General features: G+C 45.6%; 1 protein-coding gene across 1 annotated transcript in view; it reads left to right on the plus strand.

Moving 5' to 3' along the window:
• The window catches only part of WDR55 (WD repeat domain 55), a 248,131-nt gene that overhangs the window by 181,569 nt on the left and 47,223 nt on the right, over positions 1-19,339 (plus strand). The window contains exons 5-6 of the mRNA XM_078653441.1: positions 1,836-1,923; positions 2,768-2,947. Coding sequence (XP_078509567.1) covers positions 1,836-1,923; positions 2,768-2,947 — 268 coding nt within the window. The remainder of the gene's footprint in view (positions 1-1,835; positions 1,924-2,767; positions 2,948-19,339) is intronic.

Here is a 19,339-nt window from a genome sequence, read left to right on the forward strand (position 1 = left end):
GCTGCGCCGTGCGGCGCTGAATCCGCCTTACTGGCGTCACCGCGCTGGTGCCTAACCGATACTATTGAGGGCGCCGCTGGGTTATGCACGTCCTGCGGGCTGTAAAGAGCAGGGAGTTTACTCTACAGGAACGTCGTCGCAATCATGGGGAAGCGCTGTTGCTCGCACATGACTCTTGGCCACAGTCTTCGGTAGGCCATTATAATCAAGGCCGCTGCAGCGTGGTTAAGCTAAAATTTCCGAGCAGGCCGAGGGAATTAGTGCAGTGGACGTGTCACGGAGAGCCATGACTGACCGCCACTGTGTTGAAAATGAAGGTTCCAGGTCGACTGACTGATCTACAGCAGTGCAGCGGCGCCACACGCGTCTTCTCGGCTTTCGACAGCATGCCAAACACCGATAAACCACCTCCACACGGTCATATCCTGGAGTTCACACTTGTAAGTGGCAGTGTGTATCAGTACTTCCTCAATTTGTGTTCGTTTCTGTGGCAAAATATACACGTAATAATGAGGGCTATTTTTATGTTCGGATGAATTGGGTTCCATGTCAGTATGCTTATCATAGTAGCAGTGGGCTGCATCTGGTGTGTTGTAATTTGAGGCAGAGGCTACGGTTTCCACATTTCAGGCGGGAGACATTTTTTTGGCTTTAATAATCGGGAGTTTCACACCTGAATCGGGTCTGTATGAATCATTTTAATTTATTTTTATCATGGCTTTTCTGTCTTTCTTTACTTTATCAGTTAATGATCATTAATGCAGCTCGTACACATTTTTGAAAGCTTTCTTATACTTGCAGTTAAAGAGTGTACAAATAAGAGGGATACATTATCATACTGGCGTATGGAGATAACTACTTTTTGTTGGCGGTTTAATTAGATGGCATGAAATATGCATAACGTTACTGGAGAGTACTGTGCTCAATGACTCATAAAACTGTTCTTACAGTCATGTATCTATAGAGTAAAAGCATATGTATGATGTTGCTTACTACCCATTCACCATTATGTTTACTTACATGTTCTGTCAGGAGCCCTTCTTCCTATGTAAAGAAATCCTGCCCACTCACATTAATTTCTACATTGAGATTTTCACTGTGCCATGGTCCCTGTGATATCCCGTCCGCCTCATCACTTTTCCCCCACACAAGATGGACATGGGCTTATATTTGTTATGATGCACGCCCGTTTTGCTTAACTACATACATGTGTTTGAACACTTGATTCTAAAGACCATCTCGTTGCTCAATGGGTGTATATTTAAATGTTTCCCGTGTCTTCATTGCTTGATTTTGGTCGCGAGAAAGTGTCACTCATAGTCGTTGAAATGTCACTCATAATTACACTGAAATTATGAAAATGTCACACTTTGCAATCTAAAACCTTGGCAGCTATGGTAATCGATCACCAACTTTTACAGGAGAATTCACCCAGGAATTTTGTCCGATTTGCTCCTAATAATCCATTTGGGATTATGGAAATTCCATTTTTCTGGCAGAATTTCTGCATCTGCATATTCAGTTTTCACATGAAAAAGTCTGACAATCCTGGTTATGGAAATCATCAGGCAGCAAAGCGAAACTGTTGTGCACATACATGTCGCACGTCATTTAAGGTTCGTGCCATTGGTGTTTTCTACTGTTCTGGCTTTCTAGACAAATGTATTTATGAAAAATGTTCAGGTTCTTCCTTTGCAAAGGAGTGGTTCCAAAACTTTTTGTGTCTTCCTCTGTCTAGCTGTTTCAATGAACTTTTTGGTAGTTGCTAATTAATTTACAGGTGATCAGAAGATTTGTATGTTTGTAAAAGCTGTGTTTCTTCCTTTCTTCCACAGAGCTCTTTACTGTGTCAAAAGATAAGTCCATTCACATCCTGAATGTAGAGGAAGGTCGGTTGACCAAGCGCATCCCCAAAGCACACAAGTAAGCCCTACATTCCAGGTCTTCATTACTTGATTTCTGAATGTACCTTTACTTAGGCTCCTAGCTGAAGATTTCAGATATGCCTTCCCCACAAATGAGCTGGTATTCGCAGAGCTGGGATTAAAGAGGTGTTGAAATGCGAGATAAGATAATTTAAGGTGTAGTCATGAGTGTTGAGCATTTTATGTATTTATGGCAAAGACAGATTAAAAATGTTGAAACCCACCTTAGATCCTGCACCATGCGCCTGACTAGGTGGTTTACCCCTGGGCTGATATAGGCACCTGCTGCAAATTGCTGTCTGCTAAACAACTGGGATGACTGCAGTAGAGGAGGGGTTAGAGTTACGATGTCTACAACATATCAGAAATAAATATATTAAAGTGGCAGTAGTGCTTGTTTCACTGCCAGTCAAAACTTGGATTGGGACTGTGTCCACTACAATGCTGGACAAAGTTGAGCCACGTGGATCCATTTTTCAGTATTCTGAAAATCCTAATACTTAATCATGTTAACATGCAAGACCTACTATTTAAAAAGTAAAAAACAATATTGGCTATTTTCCTCTGCCTTTATGCTATGTTATGTGGCTCATATAGCCATCTGCTTCTTCCCTTCATGTTTCCATCTGTCTCTGCTCCTGATTCTTTGCTGCCTTCTGGACCTCATTTTACCATTTGCCGTTGCTTCTTCTATCCCCTACTGCCCTCTGCTTCCCCGCTTTATTTTAAGAGCAATCAGTGAACTTGCCGTTTTGTGTAATTTCTGCTCTTACACGCCGTTTTGAAACTCACCATTCTGCCTTATATCTCATGCTCTTCCCTACATCTTTGTTTTGCTGCAGCTCTGCCATCTACAGTCTTCTGCTAATTGATGAGAACATCTTCGCCACTGGCGATGAGAGTGGGATGCTGAAGGTGTGGGACCTCCGTAGAGATGCAGCATTCATGGAATTGAAGCAACACGAAGAGTACATCAGTGACATGGTGATTGACCAGAATAAAAAGATGCTGCTGACCACCAGGTGAGGAGAGGATCACTTCCCTCACTTTCCTACACTTGCATGTTCGTAATGTATGCAGAAATACCTTGCAGCAGTGACAATTACTGAGTCGTAAATACGGGGAATGAGGGGGAAGCCTTTGGCATGGAGGTGTCGTACCCAAAACAGGAGTATATCACTAGATGAAGAAATTGACCATTGTGGAGATACGAAATCCTGTGTAATCTGTAATAATATCACTAGATAATGAAATGCTGATAGCTGGCATTAGCTGTCCATCCTGCAGGTAGAAAGCAGGAGTAGATGTGGGAGCTGACAAGAAAGGGAAGAAGGTAGTCAGGGAGGTTGGAGGGAAATGAGTGGTCACAGTGAAAATAATCATGGCCTTAAATACTTTTGCAGGATGAATCTTTTCTGGATTCACATGCTTGTACATTTTCCACCATCTAGGGTTTGGGTCCGAATAGTTATTGTCCTCCTTTTTTTGTTTGTTTGCTGGGCGTAGTCGATTATTTGGTGCTGTGTCCTTCCCCCTGTGTCATCAGACTTCTTAAAATGATTTTTCTGTTGTTAGACACCATCAGCATTTATTTTAGGGGACCAGGTTGCTTTGGGGTGGCTGAACCAATTATCAAAGATTCTTAGAAAAAAATACTAGTAAATATGGTTCTGTTATGAGAGCACGCACCACCGTGTAGCTGAAATAACTGCAGAAATCTAGTGCCAAACACAAAGCATTAGCCATTAAGTAGTCCTAGGCACCTTCATATATAATGACCGAAACTGTACTTTGGTTGCATCTGATTGTAGTATGTTGCTTGAAGTCAGCCACAAAGTAACAGTTAGTCACAATGTGCCACACCCATAATGGAATTGGGCGACTACTCCCTAAGAAAGAAAGAAAGAGAGAGAGAGTGTTAAATTAAGCACTGCCACTGCAGACCATAACATGTCTGCCTCCTCCTTCCAAACCATTATGTCTACAGTCAGACCTCACAAGCAATCCTGTCCACACTTAGATTTCTTTACCTTTGGGTCCAAGGCTAACGTTGGAGTACGGAAAGCTTGTAGAGATGTTGGAGGTGCTCATCTCCCAGAAACCAGAGCACATTAGAAGCACAAGCATTTAGAAAAGAGCCCTCCACATAGGGATGAAGGCCTCACTCTTGTTTTGACTAACTACAGTCATGAGTGCAATTTTTGAAAACATTGTACAGCGTTAAATGCCTCTGTTAGCCCGTTTCAAAAGACCTTAGACAGTGGAGGCAGAATGTTGGTAGAGAGGGAAAGAAACTATTTTCCGACTCATGAGCTCATTGTATCTACATGGGAAGTATGACAAAATTAGACCAAACTCGGAGTTGTGAACGCAAGATCCGAGACAGATCTCTCCAGCAGTAGCTTAAATACTAACCTGTTATACCAGACACTACAAAGTGAGGCCTAAGGTGGAAGCTACTCCTATTATTTTGCATAATCCCTTGCCTGCCACCCGCTGTCCCTCTTATATTGAGGGTTTATGGCAGCAACAGTAGCAAGGTGCTGATTGGCTGTGTATTTTGTGCCGGAGATACGTCTGCATAATTGCAAGTTACTCGAGTAACCTTTTTTTTTATTCCTTTTTATTGAACAAGCTCAAAAGACAATACAATAACATTTACCAAAGCATGCACAGTGGAGTTCTGGTTACATAATATAGGATAGCAAGATGAGTAACTTTTCTGTGTGCTTACGTGTGACATTTAAATGCCATTTGTGTAAAATTTTGGATGACTTTCTATTGCAAGAAGAAAATAGCCGATATACCCAGGCAATGAGATACTTTTCAGATGTTGCCCCCTTTGTGCAGTTTAATAGTCTGGAAACAGCTGCATCACTCCTGAACTGCTTATGCAAGATTTCTAACCTACTTCTGCAGTTTGTTTTTCAGTTGGAATATCAACTGTACCCTAGGCTACAAGTAAAAATGACATACTACAGTCGCACTAAAGGACGCAGATGGTTTACAATGGGCCCAACTTATAAGGGGTGAACATAATGTAAGCACAACTTTTGACATTCGATACCTCAAACATCCCCAAGTAAAAATGTACCCAGGGTGGTAGAGTAGTCTCGGTGGCCAAGATGCCCAAAAAAGAAAACCCAGTATTTATCATATGTGATTTGCCTATCCAAACTGGCTTTTTTGCCAGTTGCAGGAAAAGTGCATCCTGGGATTTGCAGGTCTTCTTTTCACAAGCTGTTGGCTATGAAGCTGCAATTCACGAAGGTATGTCCCACATTTCAAGCTATTTAAACATGTTCCAAATTTCAGTTGAAGACCAATCTAATTTGCAGAGGTGGTGGGTAAGCCCAGGGGTGGTGGTTCGCTAGTTGGTGGTGTGGAGGTCTTGGGGAAGTGAAACTATAGGAGCAGCAACACTCTGCAATTTTTCACGTTTGTATTGCATTTGTCAGCTTTTGTATTACAATGCAAAGGAAATTATGCAGAATAAGTTCTGTGCAGCACTGCTATCATTCAGGTGAGCTAGAGACTCTGTTTGCTACCCAGCTCATTCCTCACTTGAACTACCGGAAAGCTGCAGCATTAAGTCTTCTAAAGACACTGCATTATGTTTTTTACTGGGCACATGTGAAACATTCACCAGTGGCACCAGGGAGTGACTAGCATCCATTCTGGACCCCCACCATGGGTATTCTGCAACAATGTCACCGGAGCTGCAACTACAGTGATCTCACTTTGGACCTGCATCAGCGGCTCTCTGCAGTGCATGCCCCAGTGGGCTCTCACATTATATGCTTCCACAGTCTATCCCACTGCATGTATTTGTGGCTCCTATTAATACAAACCGTGGTTCAGCAGTACCAGGGTTCTCCAACCAGCATTATTACACATCTGCAAGATAAAATCAAAATAATGAGCCAGAGTATTAGGCTCATCATCAGCATAAATGTATTAGGCTCATCATCAGCATAAATGATGCACCTGAACTGAAGTGGGGTACACCTTTATTGTGGATTAAATAACCAGACCCTCCAGGATTTCGCGGTTTGCAACGAAATCAGCACTTTTGTAAAAATGTAGCAATTTTTACATAAGTGCTATTGGTTCATTGATTTATGAAATATGCTGATACGCGCTCTGTGATGCTCTGTGAGCCTTGGTTCACATGCACTGACTGCTGTGGCAAGCTGGCTCCGTCTGAGTTGCGAGCGGTCACTGTTAGCCCGTGGGGATGCGTTGTGGATGTGTGGGGAGATTGTGTACAGGGCAGGACCAGAGCACACTTTTGCTTCACATGCGGCTACAGCGAAGCGGCAGGAGCTTTCGGCAATAGGATGCGGGAATTCCTGGCGGTAGACACAGTGAGAGGCTGAGAGAGCGACAGAGAATCATGTTAAACGTTGCACTGGCTGGGTCTAGAGACCGTACCGATGAAAACCGGGGATGGAGTCTCACACTATTAAGCATACACGAACAAAGCGATGTAAAAACGGTCTGGAGAAAAACACATGAAGGAAAACTCGCATACAGTACAGAGAAAGGGTGATGGAATGTATACAAACTGGAAACGTAATTAAGCAATTAAAGCTTTGTGTGTATGTAATTTGTGTATCTAATCTACGGGAACATGCTACCAGAAAACAAGGTATTGTCCCAGAGCAACTAGAGTCTAATAATAGAGTTCAGTTATATCATCAGTCCAAATAAGCGTCCAGGTATGGTAGTTCACATTAATGATTCCTTTATTTCTTGTTTTCTTTTCTTTGTCACAAGTGCAGGAATTTGAAGCAATGTCTCTCAATAAAGATCCTGTGTCATAAACATCATGAAATGTAGCCAAACGACCTTCAGCCGACACGTGTTTCGTCTCGGGGAAAATCACCCAACGACTTTATCAGGGCTTAAACATATTCTTTTGGAAATATCGTCACCACAATCCAGGTAGAGCCTGTGTGTGGTCCCATATAATATGGGTCTAATAAATGGAGAATATTCTTTCCATTTACAGCAATCCAAATTCTAAAGAGTATGAGATTCGATTTCTTTAAAAAGGGGACTAAGAATCTCTGGTCCAACAGTGTGAGGTCATATAGATTCAAAATCAGGAGAGTACTCCCGCCGTCATTATCGCCGTCAGTAATACCAGAAAATGTGCTTCTGAAGACAAATGTTTTTATTATCTCAGATTTATCTCGCTCTCTGGCGCAGGGAGTCAGTTGTTTATGTAGCACTCTATCATTTAAGTTTCAAAACTCGGTAGCCTACGATATGATTGACCATCTCAAGTATGATTATTTTATCGTTTTTGTGTAAACCTGCAGGGGCTTGTACCAACTGTGGTAAAGGGAACAGAAGCTAGGACCACGAGGGAGGTTCAAGTAACCACAGACGTTGTATAGCACGTCTGCAAATTCATGTTGAAATGGACAGAGGGTAAAGGCAAGTGGAGTAAGTAGGTCAGAGTGGGGTGGTGATGACCAGAACCCTTGCCCAGCCCAGAGGTTACAGAAAACATATAATGGACTTACCCATTCCCCGTCCTGTGTTTTCCCCCCACCCACCAGTTATTCTAGAAGGTTATGGGAACACCGAAGCTCATTTAGAATGTTGGCATGAGGCAGAGAGAATTGGCAGTTGCTGGAGGATTGAAGAGGAGAGATTGGAGGCATTCGTTTAATATAACTGAAGTTAACCATCCTACTCAACTGAAGGACGTCCTCCTAAACCAGCATCTCAACTAGCGGTTCGTCTATCATTCAAGCCGTCAAGTTGACCTTCCTTATTATTATTCCTCCCTCCTGTTCAAACACTGATTTTATATGATGCAACTCAGCTGCTCCGTCTATACTTGTTATCTTTGATGTGAACATTTACTGTTGTGAAGCGCTCTGATACCTTTGGGTCTAGCTAGTGCTATATAAAACTCCTATACATATATATATATATCAGCGCAAACTCCAAAAACAGCCACTACTGGTTCTTGTGAGAATCAGAACCCTCCAGGCAATAAGGAGACGGACCACGAACTGGATACACAGCTGTTTAATGTGCAGGGGGTTGAAAATAGCGAGGGCAAGACGCGTTTCGGGCTGCCAAAGCCCTTGTTCACATGCATAGATTCAACGTCTTTTTTTCTTTTTTATAATGCAGTGCTAGCCCGCCATTTCTCTTTCAGGTCACATGGTCATAGACATAAACAAAATAGTTTGTATATACTTAATTTACGATATACTGGCATAATCACAATATAAAAATAATAAATTATTTTTAACATTGATTAATTAGATCCATATATTTCTGAATATAAAAATAACATCGATTAATTTTAATTTTCCTGGATAAATCCATAAAACACTGGCTGTCATGCAAGATCACGCAATGAATATCAAGGCATTGTAACCATATATAGTGTCCATTCCTTAATGATTTGGGATAAATCCCTGTGCAGATTTTAACTAATGCCTATACCAGCAATAATAATTACACAATAAGGCTGGAAACTGTGTATATATATGCCATTACCTACTGTGCAATAGTGACTGCACCAGATTCACCAACAGGGTGATAGTGCAACAGATAATGTGTTACATTTACTGACTAAATCACACTGGCAGTGCTTTGCTATTATGTGCACAGACTGAGTTACAGTGAAGGAGATAGTATGTTAGATAAACTCAGGTCCATTGGAATTATCAAATAATAGAGGGATAGACTACCCATCAGGGTTAACTACAAAACATTCAGGCAGTGATAAGATCAGCGGCGGCTCTTCCGCTATGGCGAAGGAGCGTCGCCTTCCACCCCAAAAAATAGCAGGAAAGGAAAATAAAACAATAATATACACTCATTGTATTTTTCCTTCCTTGCGTAGTATTGGGGCGGGGCCTGGAGGGTGACAGGCACTGAGGGGAGTGGTAGTGCACTCCCTTCACAGCGCATGATGGTTTGGGTAGTGCAAAATGCGCCATGCCAAGCCCCTGGTGACGTTTGGTACTTGCAATTAAGAAACAAAACACATTTCCTTCACTCAGTGTTCAGAATTACAAGCTGCCCTGGTGGTCCCAATGAGGACTCATTTGAAGCTTCACGCCCAGTCACAGGTCCAGGAAGTGGGATACACTCTTTCAAATGTCTCCCTCTCTCACTCAGTGTGCCGATTACAAGAATGGGCTAAGCAAAGGCTGAAAATGGATGACTATGAGTAAAATAAAGTGCTGCCAAAATGCCGCTAAATTTCCATATTTGTTCTGCTAAATTTCCTATTTTCTAATCCATGCCGCAATATCCTGGGGAGTCTGAATAACCAATAAACCATCATTGGAAGAAACATCAGTTTGAACAGTTGTTGCATCTGCCATGAAGCATAGGTTTTGGAACACTTGGAATTACAGAACAGCAATTGTTCAACATTTGTACAACACCTTGCCTGTGAAGGGCAAAATAGTCATTTTACAGTGAAACTAGAGTAAATGCAAACCTCTCTTTAGAGAGTAGATGTAAAGCCTGGCACACAACCACTCGAGCCAATGAGCCTGGATTTGAAGTATTAGAATTTTTTGGATTAATGGTCAAGGAACTGTGCCCTGTCCTGCAGCTCTTACTTCACAGTAGGCGTCTTGGGTCACACTGTCTGTCCAATGTACTGCCTAAATGTCCATAGATGGCTTTTAGGCACTCTTTGAATTATGATGTAATTGCCTGCACTACTAACATTCACGTACACGCTCGTGTTCTGTTTCCTCTTTCTCTCACTCATGTCTATTGCAATTGCACTCCCTACTTTCTTTTCCTCTTCCCACACTCCCTGGTTTCTGCACAATCCTCTATGGCTTTCATCCTTTCTTTCTCTGTCAGATTTCTCCTTGTCACTCCAGTTGGTTCCCATTTCTCTAATTTATTCCACCCATTCTCTCTCCTTGTTTCCTTCCCATTTATTATTCTTTCCTCATTTCATTCTCTGTCTTGCTTCCCTCCATCGCTCCTCGCTTTGCCACGGGACGGACTGGGACGGATAGATGTCCTGAAGAAGACCGACGTTGTCTTTTGAATGTGGGCACTTTAAGACGGTCGAAACTTGTTGGCTATCGCAGTTTTAGGAGGCTTGTTTTAGGAACTTGATTTTCTTCACAAACACTTCCCATCCTTTATTTATTTTAATCCTGACCTTGGAACCTATGAATAAAGGCTTGACAGGTATCCATTAGGCAGTTTTAAATAACACTACCAGCTGCACTTTTTTCTATCACTTAACCCAGTTTTGGGCTAACACTTGTGTGATCACTGTTTGTCACTTTTTGTGTTTATCTTTGTTATTGCTGTAGGAAGGTGGATACCTGACTATGGTTACCCCAGATTTTTTGCCTTGTGTTTAGCTGGTTTTCGACTTAGTTGGCCTGGGATCCTGCTAATCAGGGCCCCAGGCTATCTGCTCTCTCTGTAAAATGGACTCCATGTACCCTAGGTACATAACTAATTGGATATTGAGTCACTCTTATGAGTCCCTGTACAGTGCACTATAGGTACCCAGGGCATAGGTGCACCTAAGGCCTACCAGGGGCAGCAGCATATCTTTTGCCACCCCTGGCTGGCCATGCAAACTGACACAACTGGCTAATCACTCAGCTGGGGCAAGGTTGTGTAATCACCCCTTGCTTAGATATAGTATACCTATGTCTAACCTTATATCTAGGCACATATACACCTATAAGTCACTCCTATGGTAGGACTTAACAATTCTGAAGGCAGAGTGCTTGGTTTTATGTGAGATGGTGCTCTAGCATGAGCTGAGCCTGTCTGCAGCTTTCGGAACCATGTCCTTATAGCTGTTCTAGGATATTGCCATACCATATACTCTTAAGTGCATTATGAACCTCGCGGTTAAATGCTAACTCTGGTTTGGCTTTATCAAAACATGTTGTGTAAGGTGTCATATGCTTTGGAATACTACCCCCTCGCCAATTTTGGCGACGGGGGTAGCATTCCACCCTTCTAGAGGGAGAAGACATGTTACTTTCCTTAATTCTGGTTAAAGTTAACCAGAGCCTCAGCATCACAAAATGGATGCTGCTGCAGCAGACACAAGTCTGACCTCCTGCTGCTGGGAGTCCTTCCAGCGAGGGAGGCTTGGACAATAGGTTTCCTGTCACAGGGAGGTGCTAGCACCACCCCAGACAGGCTATAGTGTATTGAGGCAGGGAGAGCTGAATGAAAGGAGACACTGCCTGGGGCACACAAGGTGTCCCATGCATAGCCCGGTTCAAACCGGTGCTGGGGCACTCCAGCCCCAGCTCTGGCACGAAACTGGACAAAGGGAAAGGGGTGTAACCACCTCCTTCCTGGGTCCCACCCATAGGAGGGACCTAGCAGGTAATCCAGCCCCTAGATTTGGTATATAGGTAGGAGCTGAGTCCCAAGACTTTAGATATATCCTGACTGAACCTCTGATACGAAACTCTGGACCTTCGACATCCTACTCGACGTAGAAGACTGAAGAATCTCCCTTGTGGTCAAGGAGTGACCACCCTGTGCAAGCAGGCACCATCAAGCGCTCCACGGTTTGCTTTGTCGTTGCTCCCGCCGGAGCTTGAACACAGAGCCTGACAAGACCCGGACTTCCAGAGTTCCTTCGACCCGATCCACAGCTACAGCAAAGCTGAGACCCGTGGAGGAGACACGAGACGTGGGACCGGCTCCCCTGAAAAGGAGCGGCCCATCAGACCTTGCTGGTCTGATTAGGAAGCCATCTTCGATTCCTGCGTGGGTTGCATTTGCCAAGGCCTGTTGACTCCGATTCGAGAACCGACACCGCCGACAGCGAGAGCCTTCGTGGGACAGTCCGTATCCAGCTCCTGGTCGTCGTCGACACCTCCCTGAGCACGTGGCTGCAGAGACAAGCTTCACGACATCACCTGATTGCTCCCCGACATCTCCTGGTTCCTTCCTGGTTCCTTCCTGGTCACTGGCTAGTGACCCAGACTCTGTCCCCTCTGCTTTCAGGTACTCTACATCTTCGATCCACCCTTGGATCCAACCAGACTCTTCTCTCCTGGTCGCCTGCAGCATCTTTTCTCCAAGGCTCCATAGAACTACACAACGAAACCCGACACACTTTGGGACCTATGCACCTGCTTCCTGTGGGTGAGGTAACGCGAGTACTGCGGTGCTCCTGTGATGATTAACTCTCCTAGTGTCCTAGTTTCAAGTGGTTAGTTTCTAGTCCAGTCGGAAGACTCCTAAATCCTTAACTTTGTAACTTTACGCACCCATTGACTTCTATGTGTGCACACGTGTGCATTTAGACACTGCACCCGCATCCCGTGGGCCTCCTGCTTCCTAACAACTGTTAGTCCAGTGTAGCCCCAGCGATTCCCAAGGCCCTACCATTGTTCGTGACGTGGTTCTTATACCACTATTTTAGTATATGGTTTAGCGGGCCACCAGGGCCTATCCATATTGTGCAACTTATTGTATGTTATATTAAGTGATTTGTTCTACGCTTGTGCTTCTGTGCTCATAAAGAGTTCAGGGGATTAATTTAGAAATAAATACATATATATTTTGAATATATAACCTGTGTGGTGTCCTTTCATTTGGTATTAAAGGGATTGCATATGGTAAAACAGCTGGCTTCACATGCCCTCTTGAGTTTAGCCTAAGACTGCTTTTGTCCATGCTACCACTAGGATAGCTGGTCTATAAGGTTGACTTTACAACCATCACCATAAGGGTTGTTTGGACTGGTACAAGGTGCTCACTAGAATAGTGAGCATCATATACCAGGCCAACTTCTCACAATTGTGTTTTGAGTACCCCCCCCCCCCCCCCCCCCCCCCCCTATGCTCCGCCCTGTGCGTGGCTACGCCAGGGCGTTTTGTAAGCAGACCCGATGATGAAGCATGTCACACACATTTGTGTGTGAGTGAGGGCATTTTTTCAAAACACATAACTGTGCCACTGCTTGTTTATCTATTCACTCGTGGTCTGGTTCTCTCCACCCCTTTATGTGTTTACAGATCTCTACTTAATCCACCACAGAAGTCCAGTTCTTCCCCTGGAATCTCTTAAGAATGTTTTAAAGGAGATTTTAAGACTAATAGCTGCATTGTTTGTCATATTAAGTCTTGGCTTTGTACTCTGGGGTTGGAACGAATGTGGTCCGACCTTACTTCATCAATAAAGCAGCAAGGGACACCATAAAAAAAGCTGTTTGGCGCCATTTTGTAGAAAAGTGTGAATTAATACAAAAACTGGTAGCGTCTCAGATAAAGTCTTAGATATTAAATTAGCTCTATATTTTGTAGTATATTTAAATGAAATAGTATCCTACACTGTAAAAACGTTATATTTTAAGTGCAGATGTGGAAAATTACTTTATAGCAGTTGTACTTTCAAGTGAGACAGTGGAATGGCTAGCAGTGGGTTTTACAAGGCATATATGGTAATGGGAAGGAAAATATTGAATATTTCCTATTCTTCTATCCTATTTATTCAACAGCAAGACAGAAATATATACACCCCTTATGTTGTAATCTGGAATTTCAACACTAGAAGATAGCTCTACGAGTGCGTTTGTCTGACACAAGTGCAGTAATTGGGTCCGACCTAAGTAAATTCTTATTCTCAGTATGGATACATGAACAACGATTGGGGCTACCCTTGTAATTGACAAGTTGCACTTATATGTAATCTAGCTGATAATGTGCGCATTTTACACTCTTTATACAATTGTTATATGAACTCGACGAGTTTTATGAATTGTGTTTTTTATATATTTTATGGGGTGTCACTGCGAAATAAACATTTTCAAACATAGGAATAATAATGAAGTGTACTGCTCAACCCTAGGTGAAATTAAGGATGTGGCCATTCCAAAAAGTGGATGATCAATGGACAGTGAAAGTATCACAACAAATAGAGGTGAATCTCAATGTGTAAAAGTCCCACAGCATAATGATGATAAAAAAACATTTAAGGAACCTGGCACCCGTGACACAACAGACCATTCATTGCAACAGATACAGCTTTCCTGTGTTAGGAAGCACGAGTGGACTCCCTGCATATGCTGTTAAAACATGATGCAATGGAAAGCACATTTCCAAGTCAGTCACTTAGACTTAAGAATAATTGTAATCGATATCATTGGTTGAAATCATAATAACCTGCACAGTGCTGATCTACACAAATAATGCCACAACTATGCATTACCTTGGCAAAAGCAACATCTACTCTCTGCATCTGCCTAGAGAAGCATCAACAATATTACACTGTGGGTCCCGACCTGACCGCCTTGCTGCTGGAGTGCCCTGTCACTGTGCTTGACTCTCTGGGTGTCGCTGTAGTCGTAGAGTCCTGTGCCACTGGTGATTTATCCGACATTGCTTCCAACATGGTGAAGAAAGATGTTACCCAGAAGAGACTTACCTTCAGTTCAGCGCCCGTCCGTGCTTCTGCAGTTTCGCCGGCAACGGAGGCGGACACTGGGGGCCAGGTGGCGGCGAGAGACACTGCGGGTATGGTCGCTGAGATGATGGGTGAGATGCGGGCAGGATTCAAGGCCTTGGATTCTCGCTTTGATACCCTCGAAAAGAAAATGGCGGAAATGGGCGCGACGATCCAACTGCATGATAGGCGCCTGGACCTGGCGGAATCCAGAGTCTCCGACATCGAGGATGGAGCTGCGTCGACGCTGAAAAGGTTGGAACGAGTGGAGAAGATCCTTAAAGACGTCGCGATTAAGAACGAGGATTTAGAAGCGCGCAGTAGGCGCAATAATATCCGAATTATTGGCGTGGCGGAGACGACAGCTACCGGACGCTTTGACACTTTTGTGGAACACCTCCTGATCGAACTTTTTGGCCGAGACACGTTTACCGCTGGCTTCGTGGTTGAACGCGCACACAGATCGCTGGGACCCCGACCTAACCCTGGCCTGCCGCCCCGGCCCATTATTGCCAGGCTCATGAACTTCAGGGACAGAGATGCGGCGCTGAAGGCGGCCAGGGAGGCGGGCGAGGTTCGGTGGCAGGGAGATGTGCTCTCTTTCTACCCGGACTTCACCATCATGGTCCAAGATGCGCGCCGTAAGTACACTGGTGTCAAGGCTGCATTGCGCAAACTGGGGTTGCGCTATGGTATGCTGTATCCTGCCAGACTCAGGGTGGACGTGGATGGCAGGTTTCGCATTTTTGACTCCCCTGCGGAGGCACAGGAATTTTGTCGAGCCTACAAAAACAGAGGGTCTCCTCGAAAATCGGATGATGCTCAACGGTCTCCGCCACGCACTGACTCACAGGCTAGTGCTGACCTGTTTAATGAAACTGGACAGGGTTGACTTCTCTTCTCCCCATCTTTTTGTGCCAGGCTGTTTGCCTCAGTATTCTGCATCTGAAAATACTGTTCTTTGTTTTTTTGCAGTGCTTTTTCATAATTGCTGACAATTGAACGTTGCCCCGATTGTGGTTCTCGCATGGCGGAGCGTCGCCTACCCCCATGGCGCGAGCCGTATTGTACTTTTCTCTAACGTTGTCTTTATTTTGCAGGTACATTAGTGGACAACTGTTGTTGCTTGTTGCTCTAGGTTGTCTCCGGAGGGGTGGGATTAGCCTCCTTGGGCTTAAGGAGTGGCTGGGTGGTGGGTGGTTGGGATGGGTTTGTTTATGCTTTGGTTCTGTTGTTTGTGCACACGCACTGTTTTTCTATTTGAGTGATGCCTATTTTGCGGGAGGGAGCTGGCGGATTCGCCCACACATGTTTTCTTACGATTCCACCGAGTTTGAATGGCTAAATTAGGGCAGCAGTCTGGTCCTTCCAGACTTACCTCCATGTCTTGGAATGTCCGAGGTTTAAATGACACGAGGAAAAGGCGACAAGTTCTAAACTATGCAGCGCGACATGGGGTGGATGTCTTATTTCTGCAGGAGACACACCTAGTGGATGCTGACTCTTCCTCCTTTGCGAGGAGCTGGGGCGCGCACAGATATTTTTCTAGCTATAGCAGATATGCAAGGGGGGTTGCGATCTTGATACATCGACGCGTTCCATTCGTGCTCTCAGACAGTGTATTAGATGTAGATGGCAGGTATGTTGTGGTCACGGGGGTGCTTCAGGGCTTTAAGATCACCTTTGTTGGAGTGTATGGCCCCAATTCGGACTCCCCTACCTTCTTCCAGGGACTCCAGGATGTTCTGCTGAGATTAGACACTGATATGATGATAATGGGGTGTGACTTTAACCTGCTCATGACCCCTGCCAGGGACAGCACCTCCTCTTCCCCGGATTGTAAGCCCCGCTCCCGTGCTGTGCTGGCGGATGTATGCGCTCACTACTCACTGATTGACATTGAGGCCCGTTTACACTCCACCGCACCCATCTTCACCCACCACTCGGGGTATCATAACACTAGTACCAGAATAGACTACTGGCTCCTTTCCCCAGGGGTGGCCGGTTGGGTAAGTGACCATTTGACACTCCCGCGCACTCTGTCTGATCACTCTCCCATAGTGCTGACCCTACTGATCCCCAGGTTGGGAGGGTATGAGAGACAATGGCGTTTTCCTGGCAAGGCGTTATCTGACCCGGTCTTCAAGGAAGACATTCGTGTTGCCATGGAGTATTTTGAGTTCAACGAGGGCACAGTGGACACTTGGGCTACATTGTGGGAGGGATTCAAGGCCACTATTAGGGGGGTCTGCATCAACAAACATGTAGGGGCTTTGCGCGACATCCGTGCCTCCCTGACCCGTATTGAGAAGGACATTGCTGCATTGGACACTAACACGCTCCCTGACACGGATGGTGGGGTGGAGGCGAAAAGGTTGACACTACTGCAAGAATTCAGAGACACTGCAGACAGGGAACTGACTTATCTCTGCACACAACACTCAGCTAGGCAATATGGTGAAGGTGACAGGCCTGGCAAGCTCTTGGCCCATTTGCTTCGTCCCCCCCGCCAGGCTTCCTTCATCTCTGACATGGTGGATGATCTCGGTGTTCGTCATCAGACCACCCCTGCCATTTGCGATGCCTTCCTATCCTACTACAAAGAACTGTACACCTCAGGTCTGTCGGCTGACTGTCGCGACCCTGGCCCCTATATTAACGAAATCTCTATGGTGTTCCTGGAAAAACATATGCAGGAATTTCTGGCGATGCCTATTGAACCGGACAGCGTTGTGGAAGCCATTGATGCATTAAAGGGCTCCTCGGCGCCGGGTCTGGATGGCTTTTCGGCTGACTTTTATAAGGAGTACAAGGAGGAACTGGTACCTCGCCTGATCGAGGTGTATGCGGAGTCACTCGAGACGGGGATTCTGCCGCCCACATTGCGGGAGGCAGTTATCATTTTACTTCCCAAACCGGGTCGGGACCCCACTAGGTGCGGTTCCTACAGACCCCTTTCCCTACTCAATCTTGACTATAAGATTTTGGCGAAAGTCCTTGCCACTCGACTGTCTTTACTTATGGAATCTATCATTTCGCCAGCCCAGTCCGGATTCGTTCCCCATAGATCCACCTCCTTTAATCTGCGGACGCTGTTTTCTGTCCTTCACAAGATTGAGCCAGATACGCCGGCAGCTGCGGTGTTTCTAGACGCCGAGAAGGCATTTGACTCCTTAGAATGGTCGTTTTTTCTGTCTGTCATGCATCGCATGGGCATGCCGTCCTTGTTTGTCTCCACGGTCGAGCTGCTTTATACTGCCCCCAGAGCGAGGCTGCGCCTTAATGGCACGCTTTCTGATAGCTTCCCTCTTTCCCGGGGAACCAGACAGGGATGCCCCCTGTCCCCCCTGTTATATATCCTGACCATGGACCCCTTGGTACGACACTTTCAGGAGCGCCACCTGCACCGCGGGCTCCAGTTCCGGACGGGCCCGTTACTCATCTCCCTTTACGCTGATGATACCATTCTATATGTCAGGTCTCCGGAGACCAACCTATCGCCTTTGCTGCTTGAGGTGGAACGCTTTGGGAGGTACTCCGGCCTTCGTATTAATTGGCATAAATCTGGGATCTTTCCGCTCACCCCCTCCACTGCCCGCTGGGACTGCCCGTTCCCGCTGGAATGGAATACTGAATCGGTGAGATATCTGGGTATCCACATTCATCTAGACACGGTATCCATGATTCGTCTTAATTACGGACAGGCGTTAGACTTTCTGGAGGATAATATTACACGTTGGATTCGCCTCCCTATCTCGATGGCCGGCCGTATCGCCATAATTAAAATGATTATACTTCCCCGTTTTCTGTATTTATTTAATAACATACCGATCCCGCTCACTCGAATCTTTTTCGCCCAACCCCGCTCATTGTTGTTGCGTTTAGTGTGGGGGGATAAGAATCCGCGAGTTTCTTGGCGCATCTTAACGCTGCCTTATGAACGGGGTGGCTTTGGAGTGCCAGACTTTTATATTTATTACCTAGTCGCGCAGTGCGCCTATGCGCATCCTTGGTTCCATCCGGACGCTCGGATCCCGTATTTGAGACCTGAAGCGGACTTGGTATTACCACTTACCCTCAACTCGATCTTGCCCAGAGGCTTCCCACGTGACCCACTGGACATACAAACTGTGTCCACTACATCATGGGCCTGGATGCAGTTGCGTAGACTGCTCCAGCTGGACATACTGTACTCCCCGGCCCTTCCATTACCTAACCCTCACTGGCTCCCCATCACTGCGGAAGCGGTGGTCTGCAGAACGCTGTCCAAATACCGGCTCACCACAATAGGGGATCTGTTCCCGGACGGACATGTTTTTTCTGTGACCGAAGACCCACGGTTCACGGACCGGACGTTTATGGATTCCTTTGTCCTGACCAGGATGAGGTCCATGCTTAGAGCGCAGTTTCCATCGTTCCCATTGCCGCCGGATGAAATGGCAGCACTGACTTTCCTACTCCAGTCGCAAACGGGAGCCCATATCGTCTCCAGGTTGTATGGACTTTGTGTGGCGGCCCTCCCGGCTTCGGATGCGAAGGTTCGTGCGGCGTGGGAACTTGATTTGGGTGGCCCCATCACGGATGCCCAATGGGATGCCTGTTGCCGCTCCGCTAAAGAGGTCTCTGTCAACAGTAGACATAAGCTAATTCATTTAAAATTTTTGAGGCGACTATACTTCACACCGGCGCTGGCCCACAGAATCGATCCAAACAGACCACATCACTGCCCTAAATGCAAAGCTCCCCATGCCGATTTTGCACATCTCACATGGACCTGTCCGAAATTGCACACCTACTGGCTACAGGTACACCGCATCTTGGGAGACATTCTAGAGTGCGAATTGCAGCATAAGCCGGAGATTGCACTGCTTGGCTATGTCGCTGAGTTCCCCCGGACCACGCGTAGGCTTGCCGCCATAGGTTTCTTGCTGGCGAAAAGGGAAATTGCTTTACTTTGGGGGTCCAGGCGA

Source organism: Lissotriton helveticus, chromosome 7 (assembly GCF_964261635.1).
Source record: "Lissotriton helveticus chromosome 7, aLisHel1.1, whole genome shotgun sequence".
NCBI classification, from domain to species: domain Eukaryota; kingdom Metazoa; phylum Chordata; class Amphibia; order Caudata; family Salamandridae; genus Lissotriton; species Lissotriton helveticus.